General features: G+C 57.7%; 2 protein-coding genes across 5 annotated transcripts; one reads left to right on the top strand and one right to left on the bottom strand.

The window, feature by feature from the left end:
- Positions 1 to 871: 871 nt before the first annotated feature.
- On the top strand, positions 872 to 4,575 carry LGALS2 (galectin 2). 3 transcript variants are annotated; one of them, XM_034644105.1, is made up of 5 exons: positions 905 to 936; positions 2,216 to 2,275; positions 2,844 to 2,926; positions 3,990 to 4,120; positions 4,288 to 4,575. In XM_034644105.1, the coding sequence occupies exons 1-5, from the start codon at positions 931 to 933 to the stop codon at positions 4,428 to 4,430; spliced, it is 423 nt and encodes a 140-aa protein (XP_034499996.1). In that variant the 5' UTR covers positions 905 to 930; the 3' UTR covers positions 4,431 to 4,575. The 3 variants fall into 3 exon arrangements, with proteins under 3 accessions (XP_019650056.1, XP_034499996.1, XP_034499997.1); XM_034644106.1 differs by having other exon boundaries at positions 3,990 to 4,134; XM_019794497.2 differs by lacking the exon at positions 2,216 to 2,275 and having other exon boundaries at positions 872 to 936.
- Positions 4,576 to 5,060: 485 nt separating this feature from the next.
- On the bottom strand, positions 5,061 to 12,362 carry CDC42EP1 (CDC42 effector protein 1). 2 transcript variants are annotated; one of them, XM_034644103.1, is made up of 3 exons: positions 10,525 to 12,362; positions 7,768 to 8,523; positions 5,061 to 6,390 (listed from the first exon to the last, which is right to left on the bottom strand). In XM_034644103.1, the coding sequence occupies exons 2-3, from the start codon at positions 8,228 to 8,230 to the stop codon at positions 5,690 to 5,692; spliced, it is 1,164 nt and encodes a 387-aa protein (XP_034499994.1). In that variant the 5' UTR covers positions 8,231 to 8,523; positions 10,525 to 12,362; the 3' UTR covers positions 5,061 to 5,689. The 2 variants fall into 2 exon arrangements, with proteins under 2 accessions (XP_034499994.1, XP_034499995.1); XM_034644104.1 differs by having other exon boundaries at positions 10,543 to 12,362.
- Between the last annotated feature and the right edge of the window lie 5,266 nt (positions 12,363 to 17,628).

The following is a 17,628-nucleotide window of genomic DNA, read 5'->3' as shown; positions in this document are numbered from 1 at the left end:
CAGCAGAAGGAAATTGATCCACTATAAACTCAGTCACTGAAGGGGGACTATTTCACTGCCATGACACTACTGTTGTGGAATATAGATTTGTGGGCTTTCATGGTTACTGAATGAAGCAGGATAGACAGCTGCATAGACAGAGGGCTGTCGAGGACATAAAGCCACAGAAAACCATGAGGAGGGAAAGGTGCCAGGAGAATGAGCAGGTTTCCTTCTGGTGGGAGGCTTATGAGTGCTTGCTCTGTTTGAGTTCTTTCATACTTAGTATCTCCAACTGCCCGCGTGACCCTGTGGTCAGTGACGTAAATCACAGAAGATCGAATCATTTAAATCCCCAGTACCGCCCCCTTAGCCCTTTCCCTCCCTTCTCCGATTTTAACAGTTTGTTATAGACACTTCTAGATGCTTTCCTTGAATCCAGCACGTATTGCCTTTAACACTTACACGTACGATCAGAAAAATCATGGGGCGAGGGGAGAAAACAAAACAAAAGGCTCTTGGAACGAATCTTGACATTAGAGAAAATGAGAAGCTTCGAGGTTTCTTACGGAGCAAGTCTCTCTGTTTGAGGATGAGGAAGCGGGCCTCAGGACCTCGGGTGGCTTGCCAGGTTCACATGGCATTTGTGCTGGCTCTGACACCCTGCTGGGGCCGGGCTGGGCGGGGGATGGGAGGCTGGGTGCAGGGAGGTCGGGAGGATGCTCTGGGCTGGGCTGGGTGCACCCAGGTGAGAAGCCTCCTCCCACCCATTTGTTCTGGGTACCGGGAGATGCCAGGCGAGTGACACCCGGGCAGAAGGGGCCAAAGTCCCCATTCATGGCCTCGAGGGAGTTAATGTGTAATATTCTAGAATATAAACTGGGCCGTGAGGCGCGATCCTGAGCCTAGGCCTCCGGGAGCCACCGAGAGCTACGGCTGGGAGCTGCCAGCATGTCGGTGAGAATGCCGGCTTCCCCACCGCTCACCTCCTCCACTCCCCACATCTTTGCCTGAGTGGGGTGCCTTGGGGGTGGCTGGAGAAAAACATCACTGCCCCTCTCTGGGCCTCGGTTTCCCTCTTGGTATAGTGACCGAGTGGGACAGACAGCCTCCACCGCCCTCTAGCATGAATGTTCTCTGCTCTCTCTACCACCACCCTGCTGCGGGAGCCCTGACCTACCTCTTCCCCTCTCTAGACTCAGTTTCTCGTCCTTAATAATAATAATATTACGAGTAATAATAATTGCCAACACCTACTGAGCTTTTTTAAAGAAGATTTTATGTATTTATTTGAGAGAGCAAGCATGAGCCCGAGCATGAGCAGGGGGAGGGACAGCGGGAGAAATAGGCTCCCTGGACGCTGGGGCTCGATCCCAGGACCCTGAGATCATGACCTGAGCCAAAGGCAGCCGCTTAACCCACTGAGCCACCCAGGCGCCCCTCTACTGAGCTTTATAAAGATGAAGAAACTGAGGCTCGGGGAGGAAGTCAGGGAGGAAGTCGGCCAAGGTCACAATCTGTAAAGTGCAGGAGTTCGAGTGGATCGTCTTTGCGGTCCCTGATTCTCTGATTCCAAACCTGGGTCTGTCATAGCTGGCTGTGTGGCTTCAGATAAGTCACTGCACCTCTCTGAGCCTCAGTGTACCGCATTTGCGGAACCAATCACAGATGGCATCTGAGGATCAGAAGGGGTCTCAGTTTCCCGTGGCTGCTGCAACACATTTATTCTCTCAGAGGTTTAGAGGAGAGAAGTCTGAAATCGGGGGCTCGGCAGAGCCAGGCCTCCTCTGAAGGCTCCGGGGGAGGAGCCTTTCTTTCTTTCTTTCTTTCTTTTTTTTTATAAAGATTTTATTTATTTATTTGACAGAGATAGAGACAGCCAGCGAGAGAGGGAACACAAGCAGGGGGAGTGGGAGAGGAAGAAGCAGGCTCATAGCGAAGGAGCCTGATGTGGGGCTCGATCCCAGAACGCCGGGATCAGACGCTTAACCGCTGTGCCACCCAGGCGCCCTGGGAGGAGCCTTTCTTATCTCCTGCAGCTTCGGTGCTCGCAGCCGGTCTCAGGGTCCTGGGCTGTGGCTGTCGTGCTCCCATCTCTGCCTCTGTCCTCATGGTGCCTTCTCTGTGGGTCTGTGTCTCTGGGACTCCTTTCCCTCTGCTTATAAGCATGCCAGTCATATCGGCCCACCCTAAACAAATCTTAACCTGGTTACATCTGCAAAGACCCTGTCTCCAGATAGGTCACACCCACGGGTATCAGGTGGCCATGACTTTTTGGGAGACACCGTTCAAGCAGGTACAGATAAGACGCGGGATGTGGGGGCATCTGGGTGGCTCAGTTGTTAAGCGTCTGCCTTCGGCTCAGGGTGTGATCCCGGCGTTATGGGATCGAGCCCCGCATCAGGCTCCTCCGCTATGAGCCTGCTTCTTCCTCTCCCACTCCCCCTGCCTGTGTTCCCTCTCTCGCTGGCTGTCTCTATCTCTGTCAAATGAATAAATAAAATCTTAAAAAAAAAAAGATGCAGGATGTGAATGCCACAGGTGGAGTCAAGTATGGCAGGGACGACGCTGACCCTGCCCTCCATCTCTCAGGGGGAAGCTCTGTGGCCCAGAGACCTTCCGGACCCACCGTCCCCTTCTCTGGTCATCCCATCCCTGCCCTCTCTCTCCTCCTTCTCCAGAGACCACCCAGTCCAGATCTCTTATATTAATGATGGGGGGGGGGCTCAGTGCCCTCGAGTGTGCAGAGGGTGAGTGTGACCTGCAGCCCCGTGAGATGGTGCTTGTGAGTGGACACCGCCAGCAGAAGGGGTCTGGGCACGCGTGTGACGGGCTTGTTACAGAATGCTTCTCTGTTGGCACAGGGAAAATTTGAGATGACCAACATGGACATGAAGCTGGGGACAACGCTGAAGATCAAGGGCAAGATTGCCAGTGACGCTGATGGGTGAGCAAGGGTTGAGGCGGGGGTTGGGGCAGAAGGGGGCCGAGGAGCTGTCCACAGGCCTGGGACAGGCGTGGAAGGTAGGGGCAGGCAGTGAGACAGACACAGAGGAGAGCGACCTCAGGCCAAAGGGGCCTTTTTATATCCTTGCTCGTTCTCACACCGTCTCACGCCCCCCCTGGCTCCCCTCCCGTGAGGGGCCTGCCTTTGCTGCTGAAGCTGTTTAGGGACCCTGAGAATTTCACAGCTCATGCTATATGCTTAACTCCGTGGCTCCCAAAGACATCGAAGGGGCAGGTGGAGAAGCCCCTGGAGCTCTGCCCAGCCCCCTGCGGATCAGGCGTCTCTGATGAAAGTCCACGCCCCTCCCTTTACCCAGCTAAATAAATGGGCAGAGGCCAGCCTTTCACACACGTTACACCGGAAACAACCACCAGGGGGCGCCAAGAGGAGGGGTCTCATTTACATCCTACCCTTTAGACTGATCTCCATCAACTGTTGCCTGCGGAGGGGCAGGCTGATGTAGGCGGGAGGAGCCAAGAGCAAAGTCACCCCTTTCTCCTACTTGGGTTCCTCCAGTTTACAGACATCTGTGATCCCTCCCGTCTGAGACCTCCCACGGAAGGCACCCTCTTCATGACTCCGAGTGTCCTACTCTCAGGGGCCTTGACGGTCTAACTCAGGCTGCAGTGATCCTGTCAAGAAGTCACACAACCCCTGACTGAATACCTGTCATGACAGGGAGCTCACCACCTTAACTGTTCATGGCCAAACTCAGCAGGCCGCCAGATACCTAAGGACAGCAATTCTCCCTCCCCAGGATAGGTACCCCCGATTCCTGAGATTGTCCCTCTCAGTGACCCTCCTGTCGAGGGCCTTGGTCCAGGTGCCAAATGGAAACGGGGCACTCCCGTGCTAGGTCTGACCAGGTTGTCACTTCCCTCGTCTTAAGGCACAGGCCTCAGTCAACACCTTTCTTTCATGATTCTTTCGGCCTGTTGTCAACCCAAGCAGTTTTCCCCAGGGCTGGCCCCCCAATCCTGACTTGTTACCCCTTTCCCGGCAGATTTGTGATTAATCTGGGCCAGGGGTCAGAGAAGCTAAACCTGCATTTCAACCCACGCTTCCGGGACTCCGTCATCGTCTGCAACTCCCGGGAAGGCCGCTGGGGGCAGGAGCAACGGGTCAGAGGTCAAGGTGAGGTCAAAGGGGTAAGGCCCCGAGGAGGGCGTGGGCGGGAGAGCCCAGAGGGTAGGGCCCCCTGGCCTAGACACCTGTTGGCACCGCCTGAGCCACCGTGAGCCCCCCCCCCCGACCCATTCCCGGGGCCTCCTGCCTCCCCGACATCCTCCCTCCCCCCACAGATCTCCGTGACCTTTGGGAAGGACGAATTCGAAGTGAAGCTGCCAGACGGGCGCCAGCTGACCTTTCCCAACAGGCTGGGCCACAGCCACATCAGCTACCTGAACGTGCAGGGCGGGCTGAAGGTCTCTTCCTTCAAGATTGATGGGGAGTGAAGGACCTCACCCGAGAGTGAAGGCCATGGGTGTGGATGCCCGCTCCAGGGCTTCTCTCCCGGGTCACACAGGACCAGCGGCCCGCAGCAGTTCCCGCCCCTGGGATCCCCTAAGGCTAGGGACAAACAAAAAGAACCCGCCTTCATCCAGTCTTTCTGTGGCTGGTGTTTTCCATACACTGTCATGCCCCCAGCATCCTCATGATGCAGAAAAGGAAACGGAGGCACGAGGTCACAGGACTGCGAGGTGGGGTTGGGACGTGCCCCCAAACACCTCCAGGAACCCACCACTGCCTACTTGTCCGCGACCGTCACCAGAGCAAGCGCCCAGCTGCGCTGTGGGATTAGGGGGCGGGCACTGGTTCCAGGCACCTGGGCCAGGGGCTGTTCCAGAACTGTAGATAAGGCTCCCACCTGGGCCTCTTTATCGCTGGAACATTCATTCCAGCCTGGTTACTCATTACCCCCTGCCTCGGCCCCTCCCCTCACGGGGGCCCTGGGGGTGTGGGGCTTAAGGCCCGGGGGTGGGGGGGGGGGCTCGATTCTTTGGTTTTCCAAACACCATGGGAGGCTGTTTAAGCAGGTGGAGCTGACCCTGTTCTCCCAGGTCCCAAAGCATCTTGCTGGACACCTTTTATCAAAAAGCCTTTTTAATCAGGACCCAGAAGCAGGTCTGGGGTGCACAGGAAGGTGGGATTCCTCCCCTGTGAGGTCACACCTGACTTTTCTCTGAGACTTCTGGGTTAAGTCAGGGGTTAGGGTGGAATGTCGGGGAAGCAGCCTTAGCAAGGGCTCGGGCTCTTGGGGATGCAGCAGGGACCCTGCTGGGGGCAGCTCTACGATGAGCTGGGGCAGGTGATCCCTTTGGGAGAGGAGACAAAGGCCCTGTGTGGTATGCACCCCACTTCCCCCTTCTCCCCCCCAAGGAAGGACAGTTTTCCAGCACAAAGGCTGCACTGTGGGGCTGGGCCCTCCAACCAGTGGGGGTGGCACAGGGGTGGGGGTGGGCCTAAGGAATGGCCGTGGGTCCAGAGTGGCAGGGGGGTTGGGGGGCAGGACCCAGAGCAAGCTCGGTCTCCTCTGGCCTCCCTCCCGTGTCTGTCCTGCAGAGGCGTGGAGGGGCTGGGGGGCAACTGGCTTCTCCCATCGATCATGGGCAGGACCTAGTGATCAGGTGCCGGCTCTGCACCTAGGCTGCTTCTGGGCCATGCCCTGAGCCCCGGCGGGGTCCTGAGCCCAAGGCCAGCCACTCACACCTTGACTTCATCGTCGTCCTCAGGATCAGCAAACTCGAAGGTGTTTGCTTGCACTGTGCTGGGCACGGGGGCCCTGCTGCCTGCCTGGGGTGCCCCCCACTCTTCATCCAGGCTCTCCCAAGAAGCCCGAGCCTGGGGAAGCACCCCCCCTAGCTCCCGCAAGCCATCTAGCTCAGTGTAATGGCAGCTGCCCTGTCTGTCCCCCCAGCCTGCTCCCCAGGGCCTGCCAGGGGCCATGTCAGCAGGTGCACGGGGATTCTCTTCTACTGGGCTGGCCCTCACCTCAGCCACTGGGCCCAACCCAGCAGTTACCCCATTGGGGCAGTGTCCACGGGGTTGGGGGCTTGGGGCAGAGGTTGGGGGTCTTGCAGCAGGGGCTGGGGGACTGGCAGCACCGGCTGGGGGACTTGTGGCGGGGGCCGGGGAACTGGCAGCAGGGGCCGGGGGGCTTGTGGCAGGGCCTGGGGGGCTTGTGGCAGGGGCTGGGGTCTCAGCTGCAGAGGCTTCTGAAAGGCTCATGACCCCCAGCAGCTCACTGAGGAGAGATGGCCCAAGGTCGAGGTCCAGGTGCAAGGACAGGAGGGAGTCAGAGCGGCGAAGCTCGGACTCGGAGGGGAAGGTACTATCATGGTCTCGGTCACGAGGCTTTTCCTGGCGAGGCAGGCGGGAGATAGTGCAGAACCCAGAGTCCACACCTGGAAGAAAAATGGGGAGCAGGGTCATAGCCGGGGTTCCTAACCAGGAATTGGGGAGGGGAGAGCCAGGACCAACCCCAGCTTGTGATGTGCCCTTTAGCACCTCACTCTCCCATCTGGCCTCAGTTTCTTCCCTCTTTCCAATACAGTGAACCCTGGAGTATCTCCTAGGATCTTCCTATCAAGCCTAGAAGTGGAAAATGGCCACAGTCCTCACTGCCATTTTGCAGAAGTAAGAAAGACTCGGTGTGGGACAAGGGGAAAGGCTTGCTCGGGGTCACAGAATCTCAAGGGGTGGAGCCAAGCCTGGAGCTCAACCCTCCTGATATTCAGTCCCAACTTATGGTCATGGTCCCTGGTACCCTTCCATGACAGGGGCCAAGGGTTGCCAGTGAACCCACAGTGCGTGGGCTGGTTTGTGGGCACAGGGCTGGAACCAGCAGCCTGGGTCTGACGGCACAGAAATCACAGACTCAAAGGACAGGCAGATGCCCTGCAAAGGACCTCTGGCCCACCCTCTCGCTCCAGGACGGCCACGCCCAAGGCCCCATGTGCTTACGGAGGACAGCCCCCAGTGGACATCTGAGCAGCGCTGCCAACAACGCAGCCCAGCCAGGGTAATGGAGGAAGTCCCTGGCAGTGGGGCAAAGCCACAGGGCAGGGAATGGCCACCAGGTGGCAGCAGGGGCCCAGGTTCCCAGGTGAGCTGTGCCACCGGAGCCAAGGTGGCACCTGCCACTCCCCACCACAGCAGGATGGGCCTCCGGCTTCTGTCCCTCTGCGTGGTTCTTCCAAACTGGGCAAGTTACAGGAACTTCTGTTCAAGTAACAGTAACACAGCAACAGCTCCTGTGTCACCTACTGCGAGCAACTCTGGGCCACGCGTGATACATGGATCACATCTCTGAGTCTCAGCAATGACCCTATGGACCCATTATACAGGCCAGGACGTAACCTTACAGAGGTCAGTCGGTTTGCTGGAAATCACGAAGAACCAGGATTTTAAACCAGAGCCCAGCCTCCCAGTCTCTCCACTCTGTCATTCTGACCTAAGGGGGGTGCTTCAGTGGAAGGGGATGGGGTGTGCACGCAGGGGGATGGGCTGGCTCAGTCAGGGGCCCAGACACAGGGAGGCAAGTTAGAGGCAGGTTAGACTCAAACCCCAGCTCCTCACCTCTAAACCTCAGCGTGTTTTGGGGAGTGAGCTGTCTTGTACCCCTTGACCCCCACCCCCTCCACAGTCTGGAGTTTGGGCCTGACCTCCATGGGGAGATCAAACGAATGTGGGGAAAAGCTTTCACTTGGAGGCCTGGCTGACTCATTGAACCCTCTTGGACCTCAGCACCTAAAAACTCAGCAGTGATCCCGGGCCCTCACCATAACTGGAGCGGCCGTCCGTGGAGCTGGCAGGGCTGCGGTCAAAGGTGAATTTGCCCACCACGAGGCTGTCATAGGTGGCCTGGTTGAGCTGGGGCAGGGAGATGGCGTTCTTGATGATTGGGGAGACCGCGGGTGGAGCAGGGGTGGGTGCGGGTGGGGAAGCCATCCGCCGGGGCGGCGCCCCTACCCTCCGCACCAGCTGTAGCTTCTTGGCCAGGAAGCTGCGGGGTGAGCGGTGAGTGCTCCCCGAGCTGCCACCGTGGTTGCTGAGAAAGGACGTGTCGCCGAAGACATCCCCGCCACGGCCCACGTGCATGGTGTGGCGGAAGTCCCCGAGTGGGGGGCTGATCATGTCTGCCGTCAGCTGCCTCTTCCCCTGTGAGCTGGACATCCAGCCCACGGGCGAGAGCTTGCCCAAGCTCATGGCAGGGGCTCCTCTGGTCCCCTGGGGGCCCGGCATCAGCTCTGGCTCTTCACAGCTGCTGGGCCATGCCCCCCACTGGGGCCTGGGCTCAGGGTCCACTTCTCAGCTCCTTCCTTCCCCGTGCAAGGGGATGGACGGAGGCTGCCCCCCTGGCTCTCCTAAGGTGTCGGCCCCCAACGCTGAGGCTGTGGAAGGCCCATGGCTGGTTCTCTCCCTGGGGCCTGGCTCCCAGCCCCGCGGAAACAGCTGTAGGTGTTCTGTCCAAGAACAGGGAAGGTACGAGTTGTGCCTCAACTGCGGACAGCCCCTCTCTGCCCAGGGGTAGAGACCTGAAAGAAAGAAAGACAATGACGGTGGGCCCGGGGGATCCTGGGTCCAAATCACAGCTAAAGAGAACAGGTGACTACACCCACTGACAGAGATGGGGGCCACCGACCAAACGCTGAGTAGGCGCACAAGGAGGACACGCTGTGTCATTCCAGGCACCCGATATTTAAGAGCTGGCAAAGGAAACGACTGCGATAAAGTCGGAATTGTGGTTGCCTCTCTGCGCGGGGGCTGCTGGGAGGGGGCACAGAACGATCCATCCAGCCGTACACTGGAGACGTGTGGCAGTAAGAAGCGCGAATGGTCCTTATGCCGAGATCAGCCGTGAAGCACCTGAGTGTTGATAAATTACCTCCGTCCTTCATGTAACCCACACGACAGCCCTGAGTGAGGCATTATTTCGGAGAAATGGAGGCACAAAGAAGTGACTTGGTTCAGGCTACACAGTCAAAATGGTGAGGCAGAGTGCCCCCCCACCGCAGACCCAGAGCCCTTGAGCCCCAAGCTACATTCTCTTCTGCTGCCAGGTTGAGCAAATCACCTCCCTTCTCTGTGGGTTAAATTGTCCTCCACTCAGAGAGGCCAGGAGGGAGGAGGTGCCCTGCCCCGGGCTTTGGTAACTGCTATGTAAACAGCCTGCACAGAGGTTCCTCAGAGCCCTCCGCCTTCAAGGTGCTTCCTGGAAGAAGGATCCTGTGGTCAAAGTGGCTTTTCCCAGCTGTGTACTGCATGCTTGAGCAGATTCAAGGCTCTGAGAAGGCCCGCAGGAAAGAACTTTTACTATAGTTTTTCAAATTGAGGTAGGAGCCTTGTTGTCAGGGAACAAGCTTTGGAAAGAGCTCAGTTGGTGCCAAAAGCTAGTCCTTGCCCACCCCCCAGCCTTCTGATCTTCCTGCCTCCTCCCTTGCCCCATCCTTTTCTGAGCTTCTCCTGGTCCGACCCCATCCCTTCTAGTATCATGGAAAGTGCAGTCTGGAGGACGCCGATGAGCCTATGGTCTGACCTCCGGTTTTCCTATGGCCCAGAGAGGGTCCAAGTTTGCTCAAGGTCACATCAAGAGAGCTAGTCGAGACTTGAACTCAGAGCCTCTGACTCACACTGCCTTTGGCTCCTGGAGCCCAGTCTTGTTTCTCTGGATTGGCAACACACCGTGATGATGGGGCCGTTGTCTAGATGAGCCTGTCTTCCTCCCTCCTGGCAGCTAGCTTGGACTCTGCACGTGGCAAGTGCCAAATCAATAGGGGTTCAATCACAGGAGATCGCTACCATGACCTTCCTGCCGAAGGATCGTCCCTCGCCACCTTCCAAGTGAGGGTAGGCAGGTGGGTGGGGAAAAGCTTCACCGCATGACCTTGAGCAAGTCACCTACCTCCACCGGCCTGGGACGTCGGCTGATAAAAGCTGGTAATAATCCTTAACAAGAACACCTAGATCTGTGCCTCCACTTTTTTTTTTTTTTTTTTTTTTACATTTCACTGCCACCTCCAAGCGGAAAAATGTCAATACTGCCCATTGAATGTTATTTGAAATTCAAAATAGGTTAAATAACAAGATAAAAACAAAGCAAGCAATAAAACAAAGCTTGCTTTGTTCTCTGACTACATTCTCTTCCCTTCCCACCATCTGATCCTCCCCCAACCCTAACTCCTCCCCCTGGGGGGGGGTGTCTGAATCATCCCTTTCCCTGGCACCCCCGGCACCAAGTCCTCGTGGAATGTTTGCTGAAGTTGCGGAGCACTCTGCAGTTGGCCAACCAGTACATGACGTCATCTGACTCCAACAGCCCCGCAAAGCTGAGGGGTTAGCCCATTTTTAACAGGGCGAGCTAAGGTTTAGAGGGAAGGGACTTGGCCAAGGTCACCTGGCAGGTACATGGCAGGGGCCAGGTTTCCTAGCTCTGCAGAATGAGGGTGACTCTCTGAGCGGGGAAAGGAACTGGGGAGGGGGGTCACCCTGAGATGTCATGTGAGGGGTCCCTGTGTCTGCCTTGCGGCTACACCCACCTCTCTCCCAGTCCCCACCTCGAAGTGGCCACTCTTCTCTCAGCAAAAGGGACTCCGGCCCCCGCCGAATCCCCACGGCCACTTTGACTTGTGAGACCAGCTTCTGCCGCAATCTTGTGAGGCTCCTGTCTCCCAGATGCCTCTGGGCACCTCCGAAAGGTCTCTCCTTACCCCTGTGCCTTGCACACTGCAACAGAGAGATCTTGCCAATAGAGAGGTTGTGGGTCCAAGCGCAGGACACTGCTCTTGGGGACCTATTTTCCCACGTGGAAAACAAGAACAGCTTCAAAAGCTGGTTCTTTCCCAGAGGAGTTCTAAGAGCCCCCGTTTCTGGAGCAGGGCAGCCCCAGTTCAAATCCCACATGCTAGCACTAACATCTCTCATTCGGGGCCCCCTTGGTGGCAGCTGCTTACTGCAGGGTATTACTGCTGGCGATCAGGTGTGCCCCACCTGGCCCTGGAGGAAGAAGGGCTCCAGGTGTCCTGGTGCAAGGCTTACCTCCCCTCACCAGCCCAGGATTACTACCTGTTAACGCTCACGACACCCATTTTACAGGTGAACAAAATTAGGCGCAGAAAAGGGATTGACTTGCCCCAAGTCACAGAGCAAAAAAAGTGGCATGGCCAGGAGCCTCCCTGGGGTTCTGTCACCATCGCTAGTAAATGCCAGGGTAGGGGTAGGACCACAGGGGACCGGGAAGAGTTGCTGGAGGAGGCAATGCCCTAAGGGGCTGAGCTTCAGAAGGGCAGGCCTGGGAGGCGGGAGACTCAGCTGTGTGGATTCAGGGCCGGTGACCTGGGCAAGAGTGGTCACCGAGCAGCCTCAAGGTCCTAGCGGTCCTCATATTTGGCCTACAGAGGACAGTGAGGCCGGGGCACTTGGGAAGAGGTTACTCAATGGTGGTAATGACCGCAAGGACAAGGTTTGAGGCGGAAGGCAGGGACCATGCTTCCAGAGCGGCCGACAGGGGCCGCTGTGGAGGCACCGCGGTGACGCGGAGGCAGGGGGTGTCTGACACTGGGGGAGGGCAGAGGCGGGGCTGCTGCACCCAGGCGCTCACCTGGGGGTCACCCTCGTACCTGCCAGCGCACCACCTGTCACCCGGGAGGCCACGCACATGCACACAGCCCCTTCCCCACCAGTGTCCAGCTGGGTAACACCACCAGCACTGCTGGACAGCGTGGCCCTGCCTGGGTCAGGGCTGCTCTGGCCCTAGAATAAAAGATTTACTCCCTGGGGCCTCCCCTATCCCTTGAAGACCCCTGCCTCCCGCCCCAAGGTGGAAAGACTGGCACACTGAGACCAGAAAAGGGCAGCAAGTTGTCTGGAGCCGCAGCGGGGACCCTGCTGCTGGACTCTGAGGGGTTAGGAGGGAGCAGCAGGGGTCATAGGGGAGTAAGAGAGGAAACAGTGGGAGAGACGCTTCTGGGTCCACCACTCCCAGTTAGGGCCGAAGCCCTCCACAAGGAGAGGGGGGTGGCCACGGACCAAGTGTCCCCTAGTCCTGGGTTCCAGTCCCCGCAACGCGTTTGGCGCGCCCTCCGGCTGGTCCCTCCGCCTCTCTAGGCCTCGGTTTCCCGGTCTAGAAAATGGGCTTCTGACTTCGCGGTCTTGCCTGCTTGAAGCAAGGGCAGAACAATCTCGAGGCCAGTCGGGATTGGAAGTCCCAGAAAGACTTGGGCCATAAAACATTCCCTCTGGGAGGCAGGGGGTTAGAGTGGGGAGGGTCGCTCTGCGGGGGAAGGGGACAGCCGGCTGCCGTGGCCCGAGGGGAACCGGACGGGATGACCTCATCCGCCGCTCGGCCTGGAATGCGGCGGTTGGGGAGGGGGCAGGGTGCCTGGTCCATCTCCCCAGCGGTCCCTCCCGCCCCCCACTTCCCGCTCTCCTCGCCGGCCTCGCCAAGGGGCCCGACATTCCGGCACATCGCCCCCTCCCCGTTCCTTCGCTTCCTTTCCCAGGGCAGGAAGGAGCGTAGACGGCCCTCTGCTCGCCCCCTCCTCCCGCAGCCCGCTTTACCGCTCATCCGTCCCAAGTCTCTGCGCCCCTCCGCTCGCCGGGGACAGTACAAAACAACCCCCAAACTTGGAGGGACCCCGCGCCGCTGCTGCGGCCTGCGGCTGGGCCTTCCAGTTGGCACCGGGGGCGCCTTCGGCAGGCTGGCCTCCCCCCCCGCCCAGCCCCAGGCCCCGGGCGCCTAGGAGGGTGCCGGGTCCCCCCGCCGGCGTCCACGCCCACCCGGCTGGCGCTGTTACCTTCGCTCCCTCCGGGGCATCGGTCGGGCTGCCCCCGAGTGGCCGCGAGAGCCGGAGGGGGGCCGCGGGGGCGCCCGGCCGGGCTCTGGCCCGCCGATTCGGGCAGCGCGGGGGGGACCCGGGGAACGTGCGGGTGCCCCGGCGGGGCGAAGCGGGTCGTCGGCAGCCCCCTTCCCCCACCGGCTCCCCGCGGGGGGCCTGAGGGTTCCTAGACCTGAGGACGCTGGCTGCTGGGCTCCCCGGCCGCTCCCTTCTGGTCTCGGGGCCTTGAATGCCGGAAAGACCCGCATAGACCCAGAGTTCTACAAGTTGGGATGCCTACTGCCTTTCTCCCAATCCCCGATTCCTTTCAATGCAGTGTAGGCCTCAGAGGGGCTGGGACGCAGACTTGAGCCAGACTGGGGCGCAGACCACAGCAGGTAACTTGCAGAATGGTGTGTGCTGTGGTGGGCAAGGATGGGGGCCCTAGAACCCAACCGCCTGGTTTCCTCTCCTGCCCTAGCCACCACTTATCCTTTCTGGGCCTCAGTTTCCCATCTGTAAAATGGGATAATAGTAGGCATCGGAGGTTATGTTATTAGGTGTTCTCTGCTCTGTCAGCACCTAGGAGGCTTGCTGAACAGGTACGAGACCACACCTCAGATGGATGGGTTTAGAAAGCTTCATTGAGCACCCCCAACCCCACCCGGAAGGGGCAGGGAACCGTCCTGCACAGGACCCTGGGTCATCCTGAAGAAGCAGAGATAGAGTTCAGCTCCCTGCCTCCTGTTTTTTGTTTTGGCTCACCTCTGATACTCTCCTGGGCTATGAGCTCCCTGGGGACAGGCAGACAGTCCTGGGGGCTGTCTTTGCACAGAGACTCCTAACAGCCTCCAGGCCCAGCAAGTTTTCCCAGAGAAGGTGATATCTGTCTTAAGTTGTAAAGGACACGTAGGCAGGGGGAATGCGGTGGAAGTGCGCGCGCGCGTGCGCGCACACACACACACACACACACACACACACACACACACACCCGGCGGGAGACAGCACAAGCAAAGATTTGGAGGTAAGGATCTATGGGAGGAACCATGGGAGGTGTGGCTGGAGGAAATCATCTGAGCATGGTCCGGGCTGGGGAGGAGGGCCCTGTTTACACCCAGGTGGAGGAGACGAGGTTTTGCTGTTCATACCGTGCTCAGCCTCCTGCATTGGTTCCCTGAATCCTCATGCTGGCCACCAAGAAGGGGGTTATTTCCCCAGCTGGACAGAGGGACAGATGGGGAAACTGAGGCACAAAGACTTCCGGCACTTGGTCAAGCCTCACAGCAGTAGGACTGAGACTCCCGTCAGTCAGAGCCCTTTCCTCGGGGTCGGGCTGGGAGGTGCTTTGTCCTGGGGAGAACCCGGGACAGTCTCAGGGGTGCTGAAGAGCACGGAGGAGGAAGAAGGGAGACTGCCCCTTAGAGGCAGGGATAGGGGTGGGGGCGCAGTCAAGGGCTGGGAGGGAACTGGGCCAGGTCTTGGGGGCTTACCCTTGGGCTGGGTGTCCAGCCTCTCCCAGGCAGGGATGGGGAGCCAGCAGGCGGAGTGAGTCAGATGTGTGTTTGGAAGTTCTTACTCTGAGCCAAGAATGGGCTGGAAGGACAGTGATGGAGGCAGGGACTAGTAGCTATTATCATTAACAGCAGTAGTAATAACCAGCATTTATTGAGCATCAAATGCATACCAGGCCCTACAGCCTCTTACAGGCACAGCCATCATCCTCAATCCTCATGAGAGCCCCATAGGGACAATCCTGCTGTCACGTCGGCTTTGCAGAGATGTACAGTGATTTGCCCAAAGACTCCTGCTTTGGCCGGATGGCCAGACTTCCCTGTTTGCCCAGGATGGTCCCAGCATAATCATTTTATTTTATTTTTTTTAATGGTTTTATTAAAAAATTTTTTAAAGATTTATTTATTTATTTATTTATTTATTTATTTGAGAGAGAGAGAGAGAGAGTGGGGAGGGGGCAGAGGGCTAGAGAGAATCTCAAGCCGACTCCATGCTGAGCGTGGAGCCTGACACGGGGCCTGATCCCAGGATCCTGATCCCGTGACCTGAGCTGAAATCAAGAGTTGGACACTTAACCAACTGAGCCACCCAGGCACCCCTCAGATGTTATTTATATTTTTAAGGTTTTTATTTATTTATTTGACAGAGAGATTCAGCCAGCGAGAGAGGGAACGCAGGCAGGGGGAGTGGGAGAGGAAGAAGCAGGCTCCCAGCATAGAAGCCTGATGTGGGGGTCGATCCCAGAACGCCAGGATCACGCCTTGAGCCGAAGGCAGACGCTTAATGACTGAGCCACCCAGGCACCCCTCAGATGTTATTTTTAAGGATCTCTCTACCCAGCGAACGTGGGGCTCAAACTTACAACCTTGAGATCAGGAGTTGCGCGCTCCACCGACTGACCTAGCCAGGCGCCCCCCAGCGTAATTATTAATAGCACTTCCTTTCACTCTCAAAGGTGACCTGGCTAGACAATAAATTATTTGTCACTCTAGCCAAAGGATCTGCAGATAAGCGGGCAAAGGAAGCAATTTTGTGCCGTGTCAAAGGCCCTGAACCTAAAACTTGGCCCATCGGCTTCCCAGGCATCATGTGACTGGGGCCAAGGCACTTGGCTCCCCTGAGCCTCAAGGTTCTTGCCTATAAAATGGGTATAATACCAGGGTGGATATTTGCTATTTGTTGCCAGCCCCAGGGATCGCTGAAAAAGCAGTCTTAATGGGGATGGTTACAGCCTGCCACACACTCCCTCCATTCTCTCCAGCTCCGGGCTGGGGGCAGGGAACCAGTGGCTGAGAACCTTCCTACCATGTGCCAGGCACCTTGTCTCCATGAGCTCCTGGCGAGGCAGTCTGTGAGTCAGGAATTCTTTGCCCCATTTTACAGATAGGTAAACTGAGGCTAAGAGCAGCTCTCTCCCTTCATTCAAAGTCTGTCCAGATAGAGGTACCTGTCCACGTAGGCTGTGTTCCTGTTCCTTGCTCCACTCCTGATTTAAGGATCCAACTCAGTTTTTCCCTCTGAAAAACGGGTGGAATGGAGGTGTCTTGGCACCCTTGTGAAGGATGCAGGGATGGGCAGTTCCCATTTCCTGTGCTTTTTTCCTCCACCAGTTTCTCGCGGTCCCTTTCCTTTCCCTGTGGAGGGGCCGTCTGTGTCCAGGAGTGCAGGGGTTAACCCTGGGGAGCTGTAGAGTGCAGAACAAATGCCTCCCAGCTAGGGACTGGGAGCTGCTGGGGTGGGTGAGGGGGGGAGACACTGGCTGCCTACATTCAGGAGCCCCTAGTTCCTCCTCTCTCCTGGGGGAACCAGGGCACTTAGGCCTAATCACAGAGCTCAGCCGCCCCCTCAACTCACCCCTGCAGACTGGGTGGGCTGAGGCTTAGGGTTTATGGGAAGGGGGCAGTTTCTGGGCAGGGAGCCCTCTACGGAGCTAGAGCAGGGGCGCAGCTAGAGAGGGGCACGTCCCCCTTGAGGACTCAAGAATGCCAGTGGCTGCCCACCCGGCTCCAGTGAGGTTTGGAGCGGGATCCCTGAGCGGAGTGAGTTGGCTTGGCTGCATCTATCAGCCCTCATCCCAGCCTCTCCCTAAGAAGCATAGCAGGGACCCTTTCCATCCCAAAGTCTGGCTGGGCTTCGGGTCCGTTGATTGATCTCCCAGTACTCTCTCTCCTGAGTGGCCAGTGGTCCATTCACCTCTAGATGCAACTACCATTCCATCCTCCTACTTTCTACCCACACTCCTATCTATCCATCTACTCCCCCTCCATCCATTGACCCACCTACTTACCCATCCGTTGACCTACTACCTACACCCATCCACTCCTAACCACTTACCCACTCTCAGTTGACCCACAGCCTAAACCCCTGTCCATTCATTCATCTACCCTTCCACCCATCTGCCCACCTACTCACCCGTGCATCCCTCCACCCCGATCCATTTATATACCTTTATATCGGCCCAGCCGTTCTGCCCATGCAACACCCACACCCACACCCATCTATCCACCCACCTGCCCTTCCACGAATTCACTCATTCTTTTCCCTGTCCATCCTGTGCAGCTCTTACATTGACTCACACCTGGCCTCTGCTGACCAGCATGGGTCTCTGAGCGTGTCTTCGTTTTTCCCACATTCGTGGACCTCGCTCACCTTCATCAGTGGGTCACCACAGGGCAAAATATCCTTGATGGCTGCTTTGAAATGTCGCCTCCTCCTGGAGGTCCTCCTTCAGAGCGGGCCTCTCCTCTGTACCTGGTCCATCTTCCATATTGGCGTCTGTTAGCCTGTGAGGTCTCCCAGGATATGGTGATGGCTGTACCCCCGGCACATTTGGGGGATGCATGGCTACAGCCAGCATAGGAAGGGGGTCCTTGTCCCTTGAACTGGACTGCCCCCACCATAAGGGCAGGCGCTCTCCTCCTGGGCCACTCCAGGGAGAGTCCCCACAGGCCAGACTCCTGGCAGGGGCTCAGACCTACCTTGTTGGGGGAAGGGGACAGCACTGGGTTCCTGGGGAAGTTTCTGGGGTGGATTAGGTAGTCAGCTAGGGAAGAGGGGCAATGGGGCCAAGGGAGCCATCCGCCATGCTGTCACCTGTACAGCCCAGCGTGTATTTGCAAGTCAGACACACCCGAATCCAAATCCCAGCTTTGTCTTTCACTATCAGAGTGACCTTGGACAAGCCACTTTCTTGCCTGGGCCTCATTTGCATTGTCTGTGATGAGCCATAACATTCACTGCCTGACCTGTAGAGTTACCGGTCAAGGAAGGAGAGCTACTATTGTTCCTATTGTTACCATTTTCATATCCCCCCCC

This window comes from Ailuropoda melanoleuca, chromosome 15 (assembly GCF_002007445.2).
Source record: "Ailuropoda melanoleuca isolate Jingjing chromosome 15, ASM200744v2, whole genome shotgun sequence".
NCBI lineage: Eukaryota > Metazoa > Chordata > Mammalia > Carnivora > Ursidae > Ailuropoda > Ailuropoda melanoleuca.
The sequence above is the reverse complement of the archived record's forward strand: the minus strand, read 5'-3'. Positions and strand labels throughout refer to the sequence as shown.

Coding starts and splice junctions, on each gene's coding strand:
- LGALS2 (XM_034644106.1), top strand. Junction 2,927..3,989: donor ATTGCCAGTGACGCTGATGG/GTGAGCAAGGGT, acceptor CTTTCCCGGCAG/ATTTGTGATTAATCTGGGCC. Junction 4,135..4,287: donor GTCAAGGTGAGGTCAAAGGG/GTAAGGCCCCGA, acceptor CTCCCCCCACAG/ATCTCCGTGACCTTTGGGAA.
- CDC42EP1 (XM_034644103.1), bottom strand. CDS start 8,230: ATGCCGGGCCCCCAGGGGACCAGAGGAGCCCCTGCCATGAGCTTGGGC. Junction 6,391..7,767: donor GGACGGCCGCTCCAGTTATG/GTGAGGGCCCGG, acceptor TTTTTCTTCCAG/GTGTGGACTCTGGGTTCTGC.